Genomic DNA, 25,057 nt, shown 5'->3' on the forward strand with positions numbered 1-25,057 from the left:
AATCCTCATAGATATTTGGGATGCATTTCAATACATTTTAATACTGCTTAAATGTTAATTTTATTGAAAGAAACACTAGTCTGTCTGTAACCTGTCTGTCTGTCTGTCTGTCTGTCCATTCATTCATCCAGCTATATCCATCTACAGTATTCTCTTTCTTTCTTTCTTTCTTTCTTTCTTTCTTTCTTTCTTTCTTTCTTTCTTTCTTTCCTTCCTTCCTTCCTTCCTTTCTTCCTTCTTTCTTTCTTATCATAGGTTTCTGCCTCAGTGCAGAGTTAGTCAAGGTCATCATTAAATTTTCTTGTAAGCATGTGCCTAACTGTATAAATAAAGTTCTGAATTAACAGGAAAAATTGTGGGATTTCTTGGCTAAATCTTTTTTTTATATTCATTTCCCCCTTCCAGTTATTAAGTGATTTTGTTTAAGAATTTGAAATGGCAACAGGGAGTAATAATGGTCATATACTAAATAATTGTGATTCTGCTTCATGGTCTGAAGTCGACCAGCCACTTTTAGACCAAATGAAAGAACAGTCACGGGATAGTTCCTGCTTGAATGCTGTAGAGTGGCCACTCCGGCGTTATGGCCGATTTATGGCTGGAGCTTCGGGCACTGCTTCAGGATCTTGGAAGGTAAATTCATTGTGCCTTGAAGGAGAAATTATATGTTCCTGAATTAATGTAAGAGCTGTGCCAGAAGAAAATCTTTCTTTGAAAAAGGATTCATTAGGGCTCAGAAATATAAACTGTTCCTTAGAATATATAAATATTTGTGAATACGGCACAATGTGCAGTTTTCGTGTTTTTCAACTATTCTTAGGTTTCTCACATCTTACAGTATATTACACAGTCCATCATCTAGATCAGAAGGTGCAATGCTAGGACTTACCAGTGATGGACTCCTACGGGAATGGTCAGGAACGCAGTTCCGGTAGCAAAATTTGGAGCTCCACCCCAGAGAATCCAATTTGCACTGAAAGATGTTGAAACAAAATGCATAAGCCATGCCCACAGTGTGGTAGTAAAAATTTTGGTAGTCCATCACTGGGGCTTACTATGTATTTGATCTGCTATCATTTAGAAATTCATTTTGTTTCAGCTCCTAAATATTAAAATGTTATGAATTATATTAAAGTTTTATATGTGAGTTTCTTCTGAGACATATTTTGTGAAGGACTTCTATGTTTTGTTGTGTTTGCTAGATGGAAGAAAGAGATAATATCTGTCCTCTAGTAATCATCAGGATTTTTGCATCCCTAATCTGGCATCTCTGGTTTTGTTTGAAGTCCAAATACGAATGTTGAATTCAATTATTTCTTTGAGTCAGCATGATATTTTCTGTGTTCTTAAACTTAATTGTCTTTCCTCTGTGTTTGACTAGCATTGTTTTTTTGTAAAAATAATAATCATAGTACCTCTTTTAGTGAAAACAAGATATCCAAAGTAAGTTACAAAAATAATATTTTAAAATAAAGAGGAAATTTCATAGAAAATAATCCTGGCTAAAAACAGAACAGAACAAATTCTCAACACCCTGATAAAACCAAGCATGTTAAATCAGTACATTATTATTTCTTATTTCCTTGCTAACAACGATGAAGATGATTATATTTATTTCTTGTAAATAGATATCCAACATAAATAATCTGTGTGCAATATTTTTAAAGAAAAATAATATACCTTTATTTTCTGGAAGCCACTTCTTTTATATTTTTGCCATGTTAAGATTTTCTTTCCTAAAAGGTTTTGGAGTCAAACGAAGAATCTGGCTTTCTTGTTCTCAGTATAGTTATTTCAGGCCATTTCTTCATTTCCAGAGAAAAAGAAGTACTGGTAACTATCGTCATATTAACTTTTATATATGTTTGTTTCTTAAACATATCATCTCTCATTGATATAATACTTTTAATGAAAAGAATATTAAAACATTCTTGGCTGAAAAATTAATTAAATCAGCATAGTTCCCAGGCACTTTTAGCACTTGTATGAATAGAACTTATATGAATAAAATTGATATACAAACTTTAATTCAAGAATGAGTCAACAAAATGTTGCACAATTGTTCATCCAGTGATAAGGTAGAATTTATCTCAAAGCTCTGTCATAATTCTATAACAAAATTTCACAAGCAAACGGATAACTGACAGTTAAGATGTTGGGCCTGATGACTGGAAGATAGGAAGTTTGACACCTAAGTACCCCGTGACAGAGTAAGATTCTTTAAGATGCCACAGCTCCTGCCAACCTAGCAGTTCAAAAGCGTGTACTGTACTCTTAATGCAAATAGATAAATATATATCAGTTTGGTGATGTGAATCATAGATTGTCAGATGTGAATCAGAGATGAACACAACCCCCTAGAGCAGGAGTCTGCAACTTTAAACACTAAAAAGCCATTTGGACCTGTTTCCCACAAAAAAAGAAAACACCAGGAACCCCAAGGCCATTGCTAAAGTTTTATTATTCAAACTGTCATTATGCATACTGAGAATATGAACTTTTATTAAAATCTTTTGAAGGTTATAGTTTCCAGTGTAAAGAATAATAGTCAACACTTTTTGAAAAACTCTAAATAATTTAAAAATACTAAAATTGTGGCACATAATTTTTGGTTTATGATATAAAGTATCATTTCACCAGGATTTATAATTTATTTCTTTATTTTATAGCTTATTACTATTTTTTACTAAATTTATTACTAGATTAGTCCAAGAATTGGAGCATTATTATTTCACTTGTTATCCCTGATTTTCAGAGCTTCTCCACCTTTATGTAAATTTTGCATTTATTTCAGGAAGGATTTTCATTAATTGGTGCTTCTCAGTGGTTGAAGGTAGTACGAAAAGATGATTGCATGTTAGTTGGTTCAAAATTAAAGGTACGCTTATTCATATATCAATATTTTACTTCAAATATTTTTTCATTTATATTTTTCATTGAATTATCCTTCTGAAAGGTAATCTGGTTATTCCTGCTCATTCTATTGTTAGACTTATTTTGTATATACTAAAATTAGTTAAGGCATATGTATGATGTAAGTATCCTAAAATTCTAAACAAGATTCTTCTATCATTGCATTGTATAGTAATAGAAGATTGCAATAAACATTTGGAGGAGACGAAGGATGCCTGGAGGAAAGGATGATTTGAGCAAGCTTCTATAAAGCTTGATATCCATAATATACAGAATTAGTATCTTTGGATGTACTGGAGCTCTTATTTCTGTTAGTGTTAGTTTACTGTCTAGATGTAAAACCTATATTTTCATTTGAATAATGCTCCCTTAAGAATTCTAATTAAGACCACCAACTCCACCAATAGACAAAGGGACCAATAAGTAGTAAATCTAACTATCATGACTACACTTTTCAGATGGAAAGAAACAATGTCGTTTGGCGGGCCTCAGGGGAAGAGCCTTCTCTGTGGCGGCCCCGGCCTTCTGGAACCACCTCCCCTCGGAGATTAGAACTGCTCCCACCCTCCCTGTCTTTCATAAACTACTCAAGACTCACTTATGCCGCCAGGCATGGGGGAGTTGTGATATTCCTTCCCCTTAGGCCATTACAAGTTATGCATGGTATGTTTGTGTGTATGTTTGGTTTTATAATAAGGGTTTTTAGTTGTTTTATTAATTGGATTTATTAATTCCAAAATCAAGGAATTGCCACAAGAAAACATTAAAAAGATAATATCTAAAAAATGAACTATTAGTTAGAAATTCAAAAAGCTTTTTAGATCACATGGAAAACATTAGTTCAATAAAGCTGAATTGTTTAACAGGCTTTAATTTAACAAATGTTTTTGAATTTTCTAATATGTAGCAATAATGAAAATTAGTTTTTATTTTCTGTTTGTGGATTCAATTTAGAGTAAACATCGTATGTTTCGTATACAATTTACTGGAGACTCCAAAACCGAGGCAGAAGAGCATTGCCATAACTGCATGCAGAAACTAGCTGAGTATATTCCAATTCAAGTGGCAGATGCAATAAGGCAGGAACTACATCAAAGCCACTCTCTGCTTCTCACTGATGAAAGTCAACTGAAAGATACAGAACAAAATATCCTATTACAAGATACTGTAAGCTGGTGAATGTACTGTATATGGAAGTGATTGGGCAAAGAAATGTAAAAAATATGCACTATAATGTTCATTATAGTAGTTTATTATGAAAACAGCAATATTGTTTAACCAAAATGTTTTGTTCTGAAATTACCTGCTTTCAGCCACTCTAGGATGAGCAGATTTCTTGAGTGCATTTAAAAATTATGTTACATTTAATGTATAGTAGATACCTCTGTGTGTGTGTGTGTGTGTGTGTGTGTGCGTGTGCATGTGCACATGCACAAAATTTTATAGCATGAGGTCCAAATTTCAGTGAATGCCAACCTATACAATGTGTTCATTGAAAATATTTGAGTTATCTATAGTTTCATTTAAATTCCAAGTATATATTTTTGCTATTCTTATACTGTATTATGGAAGGCAATTATTATCTCTTATTTTATTTATTATACTGTATATATTTTATAGAAAAGAAAATAAGAAAGGGGAAATATTTTGATCTTTAAATAGCTTATGGTAGCATTTTTTCAATTGTATCTTTAATTAATTTATTTTGAACCTTTTCCAGGATGTAAATGTATCTGCAACACATGGAACAATGTCTGTAGCAGAGGTAGCCCAGGTATTCCTAATATTTATCTACCAGAAATCAAAAGCTAATTTCTTACTGTAGAAAAGTACAACTTTTCAGAAGCTAAAGGTTTCCTTTTAAGATATTTCAGATTTGTAACAGAAAACATTTAAAGATGGAATCAGGTTTTTAAAAATAACAATCTACACAGAAATGCCCCTTGTTATTTATAGATGTTCTGTTCCAGCCATTTAATGATGGCTAATAAAACTTTGCGTAATGACCTATTTTAACTAAAATCTACCCTTTATTTTGTGCAGACCCTGATAGCCTTCAGATATTGAGATAGAAACTCTGCAGCAATGCTCAGACAGCCTAGGGTGAAGATATAAAGCTATGTATCATCTGCACCCTATATACTCACCCCAAACTATGTCCTTACCCAATGGCTTTATGTAGATGTTAAATAGAAGGGGGGAAAGTCCATCAAAGTCCATTGGCTGAATCTCTCTTTCATTGACACCAAATAGAACTCACCAGGAGGGAAGGGAGGAAGATGGGGAGGGAGGGAGAACCAGCTTAATATCTTGCTACTCACCCACCAACTCCCAGAGCCAGTACATAAAGATGCTATTATCAGTGGTTTCAAAAGTCACTGACATATCAAGAACTGAGTAAGAATAGAGGAATCACTTCCATTCTGCTTCTGCTATGAGTGCAATTGATGCTATCCCAGTCCATAGGACCAAACTTTGACTAAAAGTGGTCCTGATAACCTGGTTCTTCCAGGGTCCTCTGAAGAAGCAATATACACTTTCTATAGTTAGTAACTGGATGAATATTGTCCAGAATGGTAAATTAAATATCAAGATAAAGAAATCTTGTTGGGATTAAACACATTCGAAATTCTTACTAATAAAAACAAGTAAATTTACCTACAATTTATATTTCCTAGAGAGTGAGTAAATCCATGTTGACTACAAAAATATCAATACAGTATATTTTATTTTAAATTGTTATTAATTTAAAAAGAAAATTGACTATATTGTTCTCTTTGGCAGTGTGTGCTGACACCAGATAATCAACTTCCTCTTGCATATAAAACATCCATATGGAGTACTGAAGAGTTAAGCAGCTTTATTCGCTTGTGTCTGTTGGATCAACACTTCCCAGCATTTGTGGAGGAAGTAGAGAAACAGCTAAAAAAATTTATAGATGGCTAGTAAGCAAAATATTTAAAATAATTTAAAAAATCAGTCATGATATTGTTGTCAGTCTCTACTTCTTACCTCTTTAATTTGCCTTAAGATTTGAATGTGTGTTTATCCTATCCCTTATAAGCCAAAGGGCTCTGTTATGCTGTTTTCAATTGTAATATGTACATTAGTGTCTAAGCTGCACCTAATTATTTTATATACAAATTAATGTATTGTATTAATAATGAATATAATTCATTTGTTATATATGATTAGTCATTCTGTATGTGACATATATGCATATAGGTATAGATATATTACATATATACATATATGTATATGAATGTATATATATATATCTCCAATAATGGGCAATAGCTCAATTCTTTATATATATTTGTAGTTATGAATTAAATTGCTTCTACCATTATAATGGCTTTAAAGCACTTCATGAAATATGTTTGGAATTGTTCAACGTAAGATTTACATTAAAAATATTCCTCTGAAAAGAGGTGCATTACTTTACCCATTTGTATTAGTTTGACGAATGCTTAAAACATTTGTCAAAACATAATAAAACATGTTAAGTTAAAAACTGAAGTTTTTTTTAAATAAAGGTTATCTTGAAACATATTAAACTGTTGATCATATGAGGAATATATTAAAATTCAGGGTAACAAATCCAGTTTTGTCAGTTTCTCCTCTCTCTGAAAAATTCTAATTCTTCCATAGTCAATTGAACTTAATGAAACCTTATGCTTCTTTGCTGTAAATTAGAATAATGTAACTCAGTTCAGTTGAATGTCTTATTTAGAATCATCACAAGAAAATAAATGAATACAAAGGATAGAACAATAATGAATACCAGGTAGGAAATGTGGCATGGGTTACAAAACCAGTTCTCATCCCATACAGTAAATGAAAAATTAAATGTAGCCAGAAATCGATTCTTTACCTTAGCCCAGATTTGGTGTAACAAATGGTGGAATCTTCCAAGTCATGAGGAATAGTCTTTCCCACTTCTTAATCATTCTAGTGGCCTAAGTAAAGCTTTGGTCTTCATGGTTAGAATATGATTGTCTGCAGTGGTCAGCCATCATTGCATGTGATCATTTCCATGGGAGCTGCAATACATACAGTAGAGCGAGACTTTTCATTGTGACATTTACGTGATAAACAAATATACATTCATTTATATAACTGACAGGATAACTGGATAGAACCCGCAGTAAATGCTTTCTATCTAAGATGTTGTCTCTGTAAATAGAACACAATAAGTACTTATCTGTGGGAAAAATAAAGTTATCCTAGTTCTCAACACAAAATGTGACAAATAATGGAGAAACAAATCACCATATTTAATTTGTTTTCCACAATTCACATTGGACCTTGCCATCTCAAAATAATTATAAATGCAATTTTTTGGAAAAAAATTGCAACAGTTTAAAATTTTAAATACAGACATGCTGATTAAAATCTGCAACCCACCTGAATAATTACAACAGTGTTTCTCAATTATTATTCTGTTACACCCCCACCCCACTCTCCGCCAGGTTGATTGTTTGCATTTTGCATTATTTTGAGATGGCAAGGTCCAATGTGAATTGTGGAAAACAAATCAAATATGGTGACTGGGGTATAAAAAAAATAACATTCCCCAGGGTCACGCACCCCCCCCCCGCATCGCTCTGTGTCCCCCACAGGGGACCCACCCCATTATTTGAGAAACACTGAATTATAACAGTATGAACAAAATAGACTTTAACATTCAAATCTTTCATGTACAGTATTTTGCATTTCCCCCACAAATAATGACTGTTTGCTTCCTGCCTTAAGATTTGGTAAGTCCAGATCAATGACTGGTTATGACATCTCAGCTGACTTAAATGTTCATCAAATAGCTTGATGGAAAATTCATGCTGTTCCTGTTGTTCCTAAAGCATAAAAGAAGGTGCAGGTTTAATTTTATCTTGACAGTCCATGCTGAAATTATATTTGATTTCTGTATCTGGCTGCCATTACCACTCATATTAGATCTTATTGGTAATAGTCTATTTACAGACAATTTCTGGATGCCAGCAGTTGAGTAACATAAACTCATTTCATGTAAAATAACAAACCATTTTCTCTCAAAATTTATTCAGGCACTTTCATCCTAGTAAGCAAATTTTGAAAAAAAAAGTCTTGCATTTGTACTATTTTCTTTCCCAATTTCATGAACCAAAACTGAACTATTAGAAGGCATCGGAAAGAATTCAAGACAGCATGTTTTGTTTGCTTTCTCTAATTAATTAATCTCCCTTTGAGAGGAGCTAGTGCCATCATTCTGATTCAATCCTTTGTTAAAAATCCAACTGAATCTAGCTAGACTTCACTATTACTTTGTTTTCAATCTACTTTTTTGGAGAAAGGTTATTGGGGGCTCCTTGGGTAATGAACAACTACTCTGAAGGGCATTGACTTCAGTCTGGGATGCTGCAAGGCTTAGTTATCTCCCCCTTGTTCTTTAATAAATTTATGAGGCAATCTTTTGCTCATGGTCAATAGCATCACTATCTGTGTGATACCCATATATCTATCACTATATCAGGCTTGGATAGAGTACTGCTGAACTCATATTTTATGGAGATTGTGGAAGTCATCATGTTAAAATCAAGCAATATGGAGACTGTTTTGTACTTTATATGTATTTCAAAATAAGCTCTAGTTTTCCTGACCTTTTTACTGAATATTCTACTCATTTGTCATGCCTGTCCAACTTCTTGTATACCAATGTTGAAAGCTTTGTTTTCATTAATCATACCAGCATTTATTTCTTAAATTTTGTAATGTTCCTCTTCTGTATGGAGTTTTAATAATTTTTAGGCTTTTTGCTATTTTATAATTTTTTTCTAGAAATATTTTTAAAATTTTTGTTATATGCATCAAAACATTTATTTAATATTAATCACATTTCCTTGTTAAAAACTGAACTTACCACTTTGCCAGAAGTAAAGTTTGTGGAGACTGATCAATACCTAAGAAATATAGTGCTTTGTTTTAATATCTATTTGTAGCTAAGATTAGGAAATTTTTGTTTTCAGCTTTGAAAATAATGCATTTGGGTAGATAATTTCTAGGCAAAAAAAGACAAGAATTTATTAAAAATTGTCCAGTAGATGGTAGTAGCATAACATATTGTAGTATCTCCTCCTTTAAAAAAAAAGAGATTTTGAAGAAAGTAGCAACTGCTATTACATTGCAGGTACATATGAGTAAGTGAGAAAGTGATGCATCAGAAATATTTATTCCACACTTTTCCAATTCTCTTTATCACTTTAACTAAATCAATTAGTGGAATTAAAAATTAAAAAATATATAGATAATACAATTATCTCTAAATTTTATAAAGCTATCATTCAATTTCCAGTTACTTGATTGCCCTGATACTACTTTTCAGGTAAGCACATATGTATACAATATGTAAGGGTTAGAGGTGGTATTAACTTACCTTCCCTACCAGTTCACAAATATCTGTGCATGCACCCACCCTTCTGTGCTTACAATTTTCTCACACACACACCTTCCACGCATACACCCAGCCTCCAAAACATGGCTAAATAGGATAGCATAAGACAGCATTAACAAATGGATTTGAAAAAAAGAAATATAAACAAAAGCACTGAAATCCCTCAGTGGCTTCTTAGCCAACTTGCCACAATTTGTACAAATTAAAAGTTTAAAGTAATGTAAAATGGCAGAAATTTGAAAAGCAAAACAAAACCGTATATTCGTGATGTAGGTTAAGAACAACTGAAATGAGAAGAGAGTTTATTGCAGCCATAGTTTAGTTATCAACCGAGTAAAGGAACACTCCTCCTAGTGACATGAACATAATACTATATTATAACGTACTGATATTTGCTACCAAGTCGAGTTTGCCTGTGTTCAAGATGTAAAAGATTGTAATATCAGATTTTACTACATTATTTTCCAGTTTTTTTAAAAAAGGAGAATCCTCAATAGGAGTCTTGAGAGGATAAATCAATGCTGCTGGATGGGAAATAGAATGTTACGGGTTATGATCCAGTTGTTACTGCCTGAGGTCGTTTTACTTTATCATGTTTGTGAAATTATGATTGGATATTGTATATGGAGTTGAACTTTACAAGCTTGATGCTAGTTTTAATTTATCTGTTGAGAGCTGAGAAAAATGACATAAACTTGAAGAGGGTGTTAATTTCTAAGACAGAGATTATTACTAAGAGCAAACATGTGTGCGGTTATCTTCTTTTCTGAACACATCATTTATCAGGAGAAACTTGGCCTTGTTTCTTGACCAGCACTAGTACATATTTTTATCTTGTGCAAGAGAATATTACTAGAATCTGGAATAATTAGCTATAATGTATTTACCATGCTTTGAAATGTAAATTACTCTATATTATCAGGGACATTAATTCTAGTATTGTGTATCCCAGTCTTCAGCCATTTTTGTTTTTACAACCCTACTTTATCTACTTCTAACTCATTTTACATATCAAAAGCTATAGGTAAAAAGCAATAGCAGAAATGAAAACTTCGGAAGACCAGGGAATTTTCAAATGAAATCCTAAATTTTGTAAAACCATATTTATATTTTGTAGAAAATGTGTAGCCACAATCATAAAATGAGGATAATGGAGAATGGTCATTCATGAAATTACTGTTGTGATAGTGTAGTCAATAAAATAGCGCCAGTCAACTTACCGGCTGGCAGCATTTGCCGGAGGGACCGGGCAGACACCGGACTCCCTCATGGCGGCCGCCATCTTGTTTTCGGCCGAAATCTCGCGAGATGAGATTTCGGCCGAAAATCAGGCCTACGAGGCCTGACGTTGCTGCCGGTCAGGGGCGGGGCTTGCTGGCCCTATTTAAGGGCCTGCAGGCCCTGGGCCAAGCCTTTTCGCCCGGACCGGCAGCTGGAGCAGACACCCGCCCGCCCTCCCTATTTTGCAGTGTGCTACTATGAGGTCGCCCCTAGGGGGCCGAATGGGAATTTTTTGCGGCTTCGCCCATTAGGCATGGCCGTTTTTTCGCTCATTCCACACTGGAGAGATGGATGTGCGGTTAGGGGGTGCTTGCATTTAATTAGGTTGATTGGCTTACCTTTGGTCATTTGGGTAGGCAGGTTAGGGGCGGAAATCTGGGTGGTGGTTAGCAACTGCGCGTTCTCCCTTGGGCATCTTTGGGGATGATTGACAGGTTCTCTCCAAGCTCATGGTGGGGTGCTACCTGAGCAGTTGGGGGGAACCTGTCTTTGAGTCCCGCACATTGAAGTCCCCGGGTAGGGGTGCGCCGGCGGGACCCCCCTCATGCGAGTGCATGGCAGGGTCTCAGGTGAGGGAGAGGTCCCTCACCTGGACTAGCATCGAGCTACGCCCATAGTTGCCCAGGAATGTTGATTGCTACGTCATTTCCGCCCCGGAAGTATTTGTTTGACCCTGCAGGTCCACTGTTTGGGTCATAGTTAAGCATGTTGATTTTATGCTAATTTATGCTAATTTATGCTAATTTAATTAAATAAATTATGCAAATTATTATTAATAAAAATGACCCAAGTTTAAATCCAGCTCTTGTGTCCGTGTCGTTACTCCGTCTCTTCGGCAAAAAGTTCCATTTCAAGAAGTGATCCGCCAGAAGCTTCTAAAAGCTGAAGCTCAGATGTGAAAAGAAAATTCCAAATGCATCCATGCAGCTGTGCAATGCCTCGGTTAAGATGCTGGGCTTGTCAGCTGAGGTTTCAGATCAGACTGTTGTGCAGTGGGATGAGTGCCCTTCTTCACCTAGCTCCTCACCACTTAGCAGTAAATGCAAGTAGATAAATAGGTACCACTTTGTGGAGAAGGAAACAATGCTCCATGATGTCAGGCTGGCCACATGAGTACAGAAATGTCTTCAGACACCACTGGCTCATGGCCTTGAAATGGAAATGAGCACCACACCCTACAGTCCACAACAACTAGCAGAGTAAAATCTGCAGGGACTCCTTTCCTTTTCCATGGGACATTCACGCATAAGCTACTTTGTGCTGTTCTGCTTCACGGTAATGATATGAATATGAAAGACTAACTAACTGACAATGAATAGAAAATAATATTTAGGAATAATTTTATTGGGTCTTTTCTTAAGTTTTGAACTATTTGTCTCACTTGCCTTTCTTTATATCTCTTCTGTCTGGGTGCCCCCAGACTTCAACACCAACTGGAAAAAACAGCCAGACACGCTGGTAAAAGCAAAGGCACTTTATAGTTTGAAAAATAAACACAGAGAAAAACCTGTTCTTCCCAACAGGCAGGCTATGAGGCTTCACAGCAGAGTCCTGACGGCCAGACAATACAGCAGACTTCTTGCTGGCACACACACCACTGTAGAGAATAAGACCCACGCCTTTCCCCCCAAGGTTTCAGCCTTCAAGGCCACAAGCCAGAATCAGAGACGCCAAAGATCACAGCCAGGTCCCAGGACTCCCAAAGATAATACTCCACAATACAGGAAGGGTGGGTCTGCCTTTTCAGCCTTTCTGGGGAGAACCACACCCAAACCCAGCTGTTGCCTATTTAGGGCTGGAAATACCTGGCTAATTGTCCCCTTCGTTGTGCTGCTCTTCTCTACCTGAGATCGATGATGGCTTGTGCATTTTCATCTAAGGACTCCAGGCTGCTTGCTGGGGAGAGCTCCACCCCGGGGGACTCAGGCTGTTCTCCCTCTCCCTCGGCCTGATATTCCTCCTCCCCGTCTGCCTGGGCCTCCTCCTCCTCCTCCTGTTCCTCCTCCCCCCCCTCTGAGCATGGAGCCGGCAGAGGTTCAGCCATTCCCTGAGGAGCCTCAGACGGAATCACAACAATATCTAGCTTAGCCATTAAAATACAAAATAAATGATCATAGTGCATTTTTCCTGTTTTACGTTGCTCAGTACATCTATAGATTTTGGAGGGCAGACTTGACCATTTTGCCACATCTGGGATAAAATTAATTTTAAATTGCATGTACTAATATTACAACCCTTAACTTTATGACAGTTAAAAGGTTAAGGATACTGTCACTGTGAAAATGAACCTTTTTTCTAGTTCTATAACTATATGGCGTGTTTTCATGTGTAGTTTTCATGGCAATAATACTGACACAGTTTACCAATTATTTTTTATGATTTTTTAAAAAATGTCACAGTCTAGTCTATATTCTTGGTATTTCCTGCTGCTTTCCTTTCCAAGAATAACCAGATTTGACTATCTAGCTATGGTGGTGCAGTGGTTAGAATGCAGTAGTGTAGGCTACTTCTGCTGACTGCAGTCTGCCTTCAATTTAGTAGTTCAAATCTCACTAGCCTCAAGTGACTCAGCCTTACATCCTTCCTAGGTGGGTAAAATGAGGATCCAAATTGTTGTGGGGGCAATATGCTGACTCTGTAACCGCTTAGAGAATGCTGTAAAGCATATAAGTCTTATTGCTATTGCTATTTAGCTTTTTGAAATCAACTAAAATCTGGTAGGTTCTATTTCTTGCTAATCCTTCCATCTAGTCTTGCCATATTGTTTAACAATAGAAATAAACATAATTTATTCTCATAATTACTCTGTAATGTTTCTTATACCAAAATGGTGAAATTTATTGCAGAAATCTAAAAATAAAATAATTTCTATAGAATTTATGGTTTTGTCTCTGAATAAGCAGATGCAGTTTTCTTTCTTCTTATAATGCAATCTTTTACTACAGGCTGAAAATAAGTTCTATTGAACTCAGTGGGACTTATTTCTTATTTCATGCATAGGATTGCCTTGCTAAAAACTGTTGTGACTTTATTATAATAACAGACTTTCCCATGATAAGACTATAATTTCTTCTAAATATATACATTGGTACAGTTTATAAAAGAGATATTGAAATATTCAATATTTGGAAAATGTTTCATCATTAATTATAATGTCAATATTTATATTGTTCTAATTCCATCAATGTCACATGAGTTCTCTCCCCAAAAAGGATAATTGGAGGATGATTTTCTTAGAAAAATATCATACATGTGATAAATTTAATGTGTGGATCAAAACTGATTTGGCATGCATGATAACATATATATCTATTTACTAAAACTTCGGTTCAATGGTATACTAAAAAGTAACTAAAATAAAAATAAAATAATCAGTATATTTCAATATATTAATATATCTTAAATTGACTTCCATAAATAGTTGGTAAGTGTCAATATCAATTTTTAGTTCATAATCAATCAATAAAAATATTAAGTTGCTAAGCTTTGCTTTCAGGAAGAGAAAATATTAGACAAATCAGTAAAGAGAATCATTTAATTTTATTAAAAGGAACATCTACCAACAGTGTAGATTGAAAGGTTTCATATTAAACTTTTTTTTTTGCATTGGAAACAAACATCAGAGAGTTTCGATTTGTATCTGTATATAATGACTCTTCCCGTCTGAATGCATTGTGCTGCAGGAAACTAATTGACTTTGTATTTGCTAGTTCTGGTCCCAGTGGGATTGGACAAATGATTATTTTTATGTTGATTTATTTAGAGCAATTAGGAGAAAATAAATCTCCCCTAATGTAGTTCTATTACCACATTATAGATTTAAAATATAATTTGTAGTCTAGCTGAAATATAAACAAAACGAAACAAAAACCCCAAACTCTCTACATTTGTTCAGTTCATGATGAGAAGCCAGAAATATTACACCATCAGTGTCGGTAATGTTTGTTCTAGAATTTAGGCATCAGTGTTGACCATTGGCAATCCATCTGCCACTTCAAATGCCAATTCAGTTTGTATCTACCTTTTACAGCTTCATTACCAACTGAAACTCTGAAAAGTGTAAATAGCAGTTGACTGGTATGAGTTAACCATGCTCTCATTATTGATGTCCTTGGAAAATACATAAAGCTTTAGGGTATGATGTAATATTTGGATCACCTGTATTAGGCAGAGAATGTCATTCCCAATTAATCAAGTTCCTAGTGGGTATATAAAATGTCTTTTCTTGTTCTCTTCAAGGTTTGGACTTGGATTGCTTAGAATGTATTATCTCACATTCTATCAACATCACGAATGTCTTAGATTAACAGTAGATAAACCCTGACATAATGCATGGAGAAATTAATAATACTTAAATCTAACATAACAGATAAGGACTTTTTCATAGAATACAATACAAATTCTTTATTGGCCAAATGTGATTGGACATACAAGGAATTTGTCTTGGTGCATGTCTTGGTGCTCTCAGTGTACATAAAAGAAAAAGATAAGTTTGTCAAGAATCATGTGGTACAACTTTTAATGATTGTCATAGGGGTCAAATAAGCAATGAAGAAACAACCAATATTAATAAAAATCGTAAGATACAAGCAACAAGTTACAGTCATACAGTCCTAGGTGGGAGGAAAAGGATGATAGGAATGATGAGAAAAAACTAGTAGAAATAGAAGTGCAGATTTAGTAAAAATGTTGACAGTGTTTAACATTTTATCTATATATGAAAAAAAACCCTCTATGCCCTCCTCCTAAACAGAGATATAATATTATACATATATATAATATGGTATGATATGGTATGGTATGGGTATGGGTTTGGGTTTGGGTATGGGTGTAGGTATAAGTATAAGTATAGGTATATATACATATCTAGATGTGAACAATACTTCACAATTCACCACACTGTGAAATAAATAATTTTAATAGTTTAACTTAATCAATAAAAGCATCTTTTGAAGAATGGCAAATAATATAACAGAAGCTGGAATTTAAAAAAGGTCATAAGTATGTAGAAGAAGAAACACAAATGTATCTAAATAATGGAACCTTACTGTTTAATATATCAGAAACAGAAGAAAAGGAAAAAGATGCAAAATGAAATTGTGAAAGGAGAACCTTTTTAAAAACTTCAAAGAAATTGTGAAAGGGTTGTGATGGAGCCTGGAATACACAGTGTCAACAAGGCTAACACATAACTATGATGAAAAATATGAAGTAACATATGACTAATTTGAATTACTATGAAAATATGCTATGCTACCTGAATTCAATAACAATAATAGATTGAGGGCATTCTATTTTTTTTTACCCTTAGATGATAAACTATTTTTTTCATCCGAAAACAAGATAGCAATAATTTAGACAGGAAATAAGCTACTGGAAAAAAAATATACTTAAGCAGAAAGCTTGAAGAATAAAGTACCAAAATCTGGTACATTTTTCTTTGCTTAAAATTATGAGCATTATGAGGTATGACTGCAAACGAAAAACCTGTTAAAAACAGGTTTCGTAAATATTCTCACAGTGTTATTGTTGCTATAAATATATAATTAAGCATTTTTAGCAGAACAGTGTAAATTTTATATATTCATTCGTAATATAATTCATGTTGTTCATTAGAATCCTTCTAAAGTTTCTGTTTGCTCTTTTAACCCTAAATTGCATACAGCTAAGATAATCATTTGTTTACCTTATTTTTGGGATTATAAGATGCATATTAGCTTTAGAGGAGGAAAACAAGAAAAAAACCCTGCCTCTGCCTCCCAGCATCCATCTGGTATTCATCTGGCTAGCATCCTTGCAGCTAACAGGAAACAGCCTGGTCAGCTTCAGCATATTATCACAGCCTCAACATGTGGTTCATCAGGGCTCCTCTCAGCTGCACCCACCACTAGTCAACTGAGCTGGGCTGTTCTGCCACAGGGGAATGCTGAAGCCTTTGCTGGTGATTGGCAATTGGATTTGCCTCCTGGAATACCACATACCAGGTATTCTTGGCGGTGGGGATTGCCACCACCCAATCGCCATAGCCTATTCGTCATGGCCTGTTTGCGGTAGCTTGTTTGCTGTGGCCCGTTCACTGCCAGCTGTTCCCAACCAATTGCCATGATTGGCAGAGGACAGGCTGTGGTGGCAGCAATAGCTAGCAATAAGTGCTACCGGTGATCTGCGCCTCACCAACCCCCTGCCACAATATTTGCTCTAGAAAATGCACATCCACTTGGTGGCAGGAGTGTGTCTCATAGTCCAAAAACTATAGTATATAGAATGGAATAGAATAGAATTCTATATCTTTTATAAGATATAATCGCTAATTGAAGCTTTATGCAGATATATTCTTTTCAACATTACTATTTATCCATTGCTTATCAGTTATCAGTATTTCAATAGTATGTTAGCAAAAAAGTGCTCTGTATTTCTACTTGAATGAAGTATCTGCAGATTAAGTTATCTAATTGCTTATCTCTTTAGATATTTCCTACATTTTGTTGATTCAAATAAATTTTAGTTACTGTTAAGATTAGTAACTAATTTCTTTCCTTTAAGTAATATGCTTAAAAGTTAGAATCTAGATAGATAGATAGATAGATAGATAGATAGATAGATAGATAGATAGATAGATAGAGTCTTCATTCCCCACCATCCCATGATCATTTATTTAAAATCAAATAATACCACAATTTTAGAAAAATATATAAACAAGTAGATTTAATCGTTCAAAAGGAATTATATGAATAGTTCATAGCAGTATATGATAGCCCAGGAAGTTGTAAAGCTGTAATTTTGTTGAATGGTTCCAACATCGAATGAAAGCAAATATGTTTTCCAGGATAATGTTGTAGGATCCAATTTGGGTCAGTCACTAGGTTTAGTCTTCTGGGCTTTTGTATTCATGCTGATGGCTTTTTAGTTGTTGGCTGGAGTGTTGATGGCTGGTTATTAAGTAGATGGTTGTTGTTTCCTAATGTTGCCAAGTCCCTGGTTCCTATGTACAGTACTTGATAACTTAGTGGTAAATCAGCACTCCATTTGATTGATAGTCATTGTAGTTCAAGAATACAGCTTGGAATTGATCAAGTTGAACACATTTGTGCATATAAAATGTACACCACAAACACTTGGCATTAGTTCTTTGTTTATTCTTGATCCCCAGCAGTAGTCGTATGTGAGTCTTTTTTCAAATTACTTTGGGCCAATAAAAAGTCAAGACACCTTTTAATATTTCATCTTGAATACATTTCTCACACATTTACATTTATGAATATGTATATATATATATATATGAATATAATTCTTTCCTACCCTTGAGTTCCAAATAACTGAAGAAGAATATTAAGCTTTTTTGACACAAATCCAGATGGTTTAATGAGGGGAAAATATTTCTGAAATATTTTTTATGGATAAAACATTCCTGATAAATAAATTGAAGAATTGGCCATATTTCCAGAGACCTTGATATACCTTTAATTTAGAACTTCTGTGGAATATATAAAAATATTTTCAGTGGGGAATGTATTTAAAAATGTTTTAAAACAACCAATATCTTTGAAAACAGAAATTTTAAATTATTCCTTTTTAATGAAGCTTGATTTTAAACATATTGTATATAGATAATCTCAGCCTAAACTCTGGATTAGAATCACACATATTGTATGTTTTCTTTACGTGCCTTTATTCTAACATAAAATGCTTAAAATAAATATATGTTAGCATCTGAGTGAAAACACATGGAAATTACATTAATTTTATGTTTATGGCCAACATAAATAAATGTATCCACCAGATTAGCAGTGTGCACTAAGAAAGAAAGAAATTTCTTTAGTAGATCTGGACAAAATAGAAGTATACTGTCCAAATGGTGGAGCAAGAGGCTTTATTGTCTACAAAGGACTCCAAAACCACAATAAAATAATCAAATAATGTATCAGCAGCTAAGAGTTATTCCTCCCTGGAATAAAGAGAGAAAAATATGTTGCCATGATAGTGGAGGTAATTGCCAATCTTTTTTTATTCACGGTTATCCTGGAGGTGCTTTGTATCAAAGCTAGATGGAGAATGGAGATATGTAACAGTCTACTTAGGTTTTTTTTATTAATTGCATGAGGTATTTGAAGACAAGAGAAGAAACCTGATACAATTATTGTAATAAGATTTTTTTCAAGGCTAGAAAATGAATTACTTGAAAAAGTAATGGGAAGAAGCTAGATGCAGTGGTACCTCTACCTAAGAATGCCTCTACTTACAAACTTTTCTAGATAAGAACCGGGTGTTAAAGATTTTTTTTGCCTTTTCTCAAGAACCATTTTTTCACTTACAAACCCAAGCCTCTGAAACTGTAACTGAAAAAGTCAGGGAGGAGCCTCCGTGGGGCCTCTCTAGGAATCTCCTGGGAGGAAACAGGGCCGGAAAATGTGGTGAGAAGCCTCTGTGGGGACTCTCTAGGAATCTCCTGGGAGGAAACAGGGACTCCGCCCTCCTTGTGGTTTTCCCAATCACACACATTATTTGCTTTTACATTGATTCCTATGGGAAAAATTGCTTCTTCTTACAAACCTTTCTACTTAAGAACCTAGTCGTGGAATGAATTAAGTTTGTAAGTAGAGGTACCACTGTATTGGGAAACGATAACACAATAACTATAACTACAAAACCAAGTTTAAGTTTATTAAAATTAAAAAGCAAAATAAGCTTCAGAATAAATATAACCCTCTGCTATCCCTTAAATCAAAATCTCTTTTCCACCATTAAATGGCAGCTGTCAAGAGCCAACTGCAAATGGATGCAATGTTTGTGCCTGCATGCATGTGAATAGCTATTAAAATTGTAGTTTTCATTGTATTTTCCCTTTGGTATAGGTTATAAAATAGTAAATATAATAAATTATATAATATATAGTAAATATAATAATAAAGTAAATATAAAATGACACTGCACTTAGCAACAGAACTTATATACCACTTCACAGTGCTTTTATAGGCCTCTCTATGAGGTTTTTAGAGTTAGCATATTGCCACCAACAATCTGGCTCCTCATTTTATTGACTTCAGAAGGATGGAAAGCTGAGTCAACCTTGAGCCTGGTGAGATTCGATCTGTCAAGCTGCTGTCAAGCAGAAGTAGCCTGCAGTACTGCATTCTAACCACTGTGCCAACATGGCTCATCTCATAAACAAATGTTATATATCTGTTAGAATAGAATAGAATAGAATTCTTTATTGGCCAAGTATGATTGCACATACAAGGAATTTGTCTTTGGTGCATATGCTCTCGGTGTACATAAAAGAAAAAGATACATTTGTCAATAATGTTTTGATGTTATTATGTTTTTATTTCACCAATAATACCTGTTAGGGATTAAGAGGAAGGAAAAATATTGATATTATGTATTTATGCAAGAAGTCTTTTGGGATTAATGACAGTGTTTTCTAGATGAATGTGAATGCTAAGTACAGACTCATGCAAATTTAAGCCTAACTTTTCCAGAATGCACCCAAACGAACAAAATTAAATAGCAAGATGACAAATGTAGATGTCTTTCTCATTAGCAATCTTATAGGTAGCTGAATACAACACTCTTCCGCCGAATGCACTACTAACACATTTTTTATTCTATGTAGGAGTTTATGCTCATGTCAAGAAGCAAACATGTTAACTAATCAGTTGGGATCTACTGAACAACTATTTTAGTCAAGCTTCTAGGAAAATATATTGAACATCTACTTATTTCCAAGTGAAGTAGTATCAAAGCTTAAATTACTAATGCATATAAAATTTTTGGGGTATGAAATTAGGGATACTTGATCTCCTTTCAATATAAAGTGGTACCTCTACTTACGAACTTAATTTGTTCCATGACCAGGTTCTTAAGTAGAAACGTTTGTAAGAAGAAACAATTTTTTCCATAGGAATCAATGTAAAAGCAAATAATGCGTGCAATTGGGGAAACCACAGGGTTTGGGAGTCCCTGTTTTCCCCCAGGAGATTCCTAGAGAGGCCCCACAGAGGCTTCTCCCTGCCTTTTCCGGCCCTGTTTCCTCCCAGGAGATTCCTAGAGAGGACCCACGGAGGCTTTTCCCTGCCTTTTCTGGTTACAGTTTCAGAGGCTCGGATTTGTAAGTGGAAAATGGTTCTTGAAAAGAGGCAAAAAACCTTTGAACACCCGGTTCTTATCTAGAAAAGTTTGTAAGTAGAGGCATTCTTAGGTCAGAGGTACCATTGTATCTTGAAAAGCAGTTCACTAAAATACCTATCTATAGATTTCAAATTGCATAAAAATCTGCTATATGTTAGACAAGAATATTTACAGATGGCTGGTGATTATAAGCAAGAACCTGAAATTAAATTAAGAACTTATTTTACATTCACTTACTAAATGCCTAATACACAAAAAGTCTGCTGCCTCAATTTAAATTAGATTTGCTTTTTAACGTAAATAAGTACCAGAAAAGTTAAATAATAAAAATATTACTTTTAGCAACAGTGATTTTCAAATGAAACTGTCAAACCACTTGGGAGATGACATGGTTCTGGAATGGGCAGCTGTCCAAACACAGCTCATATATAATTATTATTTCCAAAGTAAAGCTAAATAGTTTTTCATAACCTATCTGTATCTTAGTGAAAGACCCTGACATCGCTGTCCCTCCCATACTGCTAGCAATATTACAAGGAAATATTAAAACCAGAGAAGAAAGGTTAAAACTACATTCATGCAAGACATTTTTAATTATTATAAAAGAGTCTAAAGACATCCAATTAGACTTTAATCCAGAAGCAAAACATGCTGTACCAATATTCACTAAAATTAAAACATTTAACTAGGGAGAAATCATTTAGTTTATCAATGGCTGTCTGCAAATTAAGATATGGTAATTAAGCTATCCAGGTGAAAACCAAAAAAGATCTCTTTTTTTCAAATGGAAGCATGCTTACCTAATATATATATATTGCTCATATATATCTCAAAAAATAAAGGGAACACTCAAATAACACATCCTAGATCTGAATGAATGAAATATTCTCATTGAATACTTCGTTCTGTACAAAGTTGAATGTGTACAACAGAATATGAAATTGATTGTCAATCAGTGATGCTTCCTAAGTGGACAGTTTGATTTCACAAAAGTTTAATTTACTTGCAGTTATATTGTGTTGTTAAAGTGTTCCCTTTATTTTTTTGAGCAATATATATATATATATTCGTAGATTTTCATGGGTATATGTATGTAGATTGTTCTGAGTTCGGGTTTTGCCCCGTGTAATTATTTACAGCAGCACGAAGCTTAAAACTTCAGCCTGATGATGGTGAATGTAATTTCACCGAAACGTCGCATAGACACTCAAAATATTACACGGGGCAAAACCCGAACTCAGAACAATCTACATATATATATATATACACACACACAGTATATCTATATATCTATGATAACCCCCTTCTTAACTATAATAAGGAAGGTCATCTCCAGTTATAATGGCAATTTGTTTCCAGACTGACGTTTTTTGAGATGCACAAATCAAGCTCACAATAAAGAAAACAATATTATCTCACAAGTTATGATTAGAGTGATTTTTTGCAAAGAAAAAAATTAGTTTCAAAATCTTGGAAAATGGATGTGTATAAGGCCAGTAACTAGATTAAAACGGAGCCTTTTATCTCTTTGATTCTCTTTATAACTAAGTCTTGGTTTAATGTGGAAGATGGAATTGCTTCTTTGGTACCAGAAAAATAGCCATCTGTTCTTACTTGCAATATTTTTTTAAATGTTCATTTTTTTTCTGGACTTGGCAAATCATACACGTTCTCAACATTTAATGAATGACCAACATTAATTATTTTGTGAGAAGGACTTTTCTAACCACCTATAGTTTTAGAGACTTCCCTTAAATGCTTTTGATGCTCTATTTTCTTAGAGGGAAAACCTATAATTTTATTTCAAATTTGTTTTGAGTGAAATAAAGTAAAATGAGAAACTCTATTGAGTCATCCCCCTCCTTTTTTCCCTTTGGTGCTGAGTTTATGTATCAGCTAGTTGTCCTCTTATTGTTTTCTCAGCTTGCTTAGCAGGGATGGTTGACCTTCCTTTCCTTACATTACATCTTTGTGTGTGGCGGTTGATTGCCCTGAATATTTTACCCCATCTGTGTTTTAATAATAGAACAATGGGTATTTCATGTATTATGAGATATCACAAAAGGTATTATTTGGATATTGCATTCACAAACAATATTAACATTCAGAGAATAAATGCATTAGAATTAGGCCTGATAATTTAATATACTTGTTGAAAGATACTTATTTGAGTTTGTAAAATAACAAGTGTAGCCGTTCACATCATACATAGGAGAAATTCAGGCATGTCATTTCCACCCATAGACTTTTGAGATGTAAATGAGGATACCCCTTGTGCCCATATTAAAACAAGAAACGTCTCTGAGACATTTTCCTTCTTGAAAAATACTCATTCTTGTATTTGTCCCCTCAAAAAAAAAAAATCCCACCAGCAGACTAAAACAAAATACATGATGTAGATAAGAAAAGCTAGAGTATAGTTACAAAAATACAGAGGGGAATTATTATTATTATTATTTATTAGATTTGTATGCCACCCCTCTCCATAGACTCGGGACGGCTCACAACAATAACAAAGACAATGTAAGAACAAATCTAATAATTTAAAAAACACTAAAAACCCCATTATTAAAAGCAAGCATACACACAAACATACCATGTATAAACTGTATAGGCCCGGGGGAGATGTCTCAGTTCCCCCATGCCTGATGGCAGAGTTGGGTCTTAAGAACTTTACGAAAGGCAAGGAGGGCGGGGGCAGTTCTGATCTCCGGGGGGAGCTGGTTCCAGAGGGTCAGGGCCGCCATAGAGAAGGCCAACTCTGTGGGACCTAACCGGTCGCTGGGATTCGTGCGGCAGAAGGCGGTCCCGGAGATATTCTGGTCCGATGCCATGGAGGGCTTTATAGGTCATAACCAACACTTTGAATTGTGACCGGAAATTGATTGGCAACCAGTGCAGACTGCGATTGTTGTTGTAACATGGGCATACAGGGGGGAAACAAACATTTTGTAGTTTTATAGAACTACAAAATACTACAAAAGCCCAGTAATATGCATTTGGTCCCAGCAGCAGACAATACATCAATTTGGTCCCAGCAGCAGACAATTCTTTTACAATCCTGGAATCAGGATATCCTGTATATCATGGAAATTCATTATTTTCACCATGACTAAATTCACACCACTGGTTCGATCCATAACTGGGCTAAACAACAGTGCAGTCCGGCTTGCCCTCGGTGTTATGTCCCTTATTGCTGAATACAAAACTCAGTTTGATAACAGTATGTTGCAGAACAGTTAGTATATCCGGCCTGAAGAAGACTGTATGGGAACCCGAACTTTCAAGCTATGTGCCATGGTTCCGTGAAGCCAAATCTATATTTGGAGTAGAAAACAGTTGAATAATAAGGGAAACTTAAAAAGAAAATGAAGAAGTTAATCTCCTAAATTCTACAGGGAGTACATTCTGAAGAGCTGAATTGGCAGTGTACCTGGTTTAATCCCAAGTCACCAGCAGTCAAGCTTGCAATAACTATAGAGAAACTCAAATGATCTAAAAGGTCCGTATGAAAAATGATGCTTTCTCAATACCCAGGCTTTAAATCATATAGGGCTTTAAAACTAGTAAGCACACCTTGTATTTTACTTCAGTTGTGGAGGGGGTAGAGCAGTGCTTCAAGCACAGGTATAATATGTGACATTCTTCCCAAGAACAATCTAACTGCTGAATTTTTTACCAGATGAACTTTCCAGATTAGATGCAAAAACATCACTATGTAGAGAACATTATGGTGAAATCTGGACATTACCAGTGCATGTAGCAGCTTTAAAACAACACAGGTGTCATATTAACAAAACAGGTGTCATATTAACAACATGGGTGTCATATTAACCAAAGCTGATAAAAACTGTTTCTATCATTGTCTCAGTTTGAAGAATAGAAAGAAATGTGGGTGCAAACACACTTGTATGCAACGTTACATTCTCACTTTCTCTGCAAAAGCAGAACCCTGGACATCTCTTTGGAATTTCAATCCTTAATAAGCACTCTCTTCTCTGAATGTGGTTTTACTATTTCATGAATAGTATGAATAGTATTTAGAGCAGAAGTCTTCAAACTTAGCAACTTTAAGACCTATGCTGGCTGGAGAATTCTGGGAGTTGAAGTCCACAAGTCTTAAAGTTGTCAAGTTTGGAGACCTCTGATTTAGAGTATCTATAGTTTTTACTGAAAGATGTCACACACACACACAAAAGATCTGGGCATCTTTAGCATATTAATAACAACCAAGTCCAAGCCTCAACAATAAGCTGTCCCAACAATTTCTTCATTATCATTCTGCTCTCTAGACTTCTTTGCTCTAGC

General features: G+C 34.8%; 1 protein-coding gene across 1 annotated transcript; it reads left to right on the forward strand.

Moving 5' to 3' along the window:
- The first annotated feature begins 435 nt into the window (after positions 1 to 435).
- Positions 436 to 6,066, forward strand: REC114 (REC114 meiotic recombination protein). The gene is made up of 6 exons (XM_070757682.1): positions 436 to 633; positions 1,744 to 1,833; positions 2,795 to 2,878; positions 3,868 to 4,080; positions 4,634 to 4,687; positions 5,698 to 6,066. Exons 1-6 carry the CDS (start codon positions 436 to 438, stop codon positions 5,857 to 5,859), a joined length of 801 nt encoding a protein of 266 aa, XP_070613783.1. The 3' UTR covers positions 5,860 to 6,066.
- The last annotated feature ends 18,991 nt before the right edge of the window (positions 6,067 to 25,057 follow it).

The sequence above is a fragment of the Erythrolamprus reginae genome, chromosome 7 (genome assembly GCF_031021105.1).
Source record: "Erythrolamprus reginae isolate rEryReg1 chromosome 7, rEryReg1.hap1, whole genome shotgun sequence".
Lineage (NCBI taxonomy): Eukaryota > Metazoa > Chordata > Lepidosauria > Squamata > Dipsadidae > Erythrolamprus > Erythrolamprus reginae.

What these genes read in the sequence shown, in the direction of transcription:
- REC114 (XM_070757682.1), top strand. Translation starts at nt 436, where the DNA reads ATGGCAACAGGGAGTAATAATGGTCATATACTAAATAATTGTGATTCT. An exon ending in ATATCCTATTACAAGATACT is followed by an intron (nt 4,081 to 4,633) that starts GTAAGCTGGTGA and finishes AACCTTTTCCAG; the next exon opens with GATGTAAATGTATCTGCAAC. An exon ending in CTGTAGCAGAGGTAGCCCAG is followed by an intron (nt 4,688 to 5,697) that starts GTATTCCTAATA and finishes TCTCTTTGGCAG; the next exon opens with TGTGTGCTGACACCAGATAA.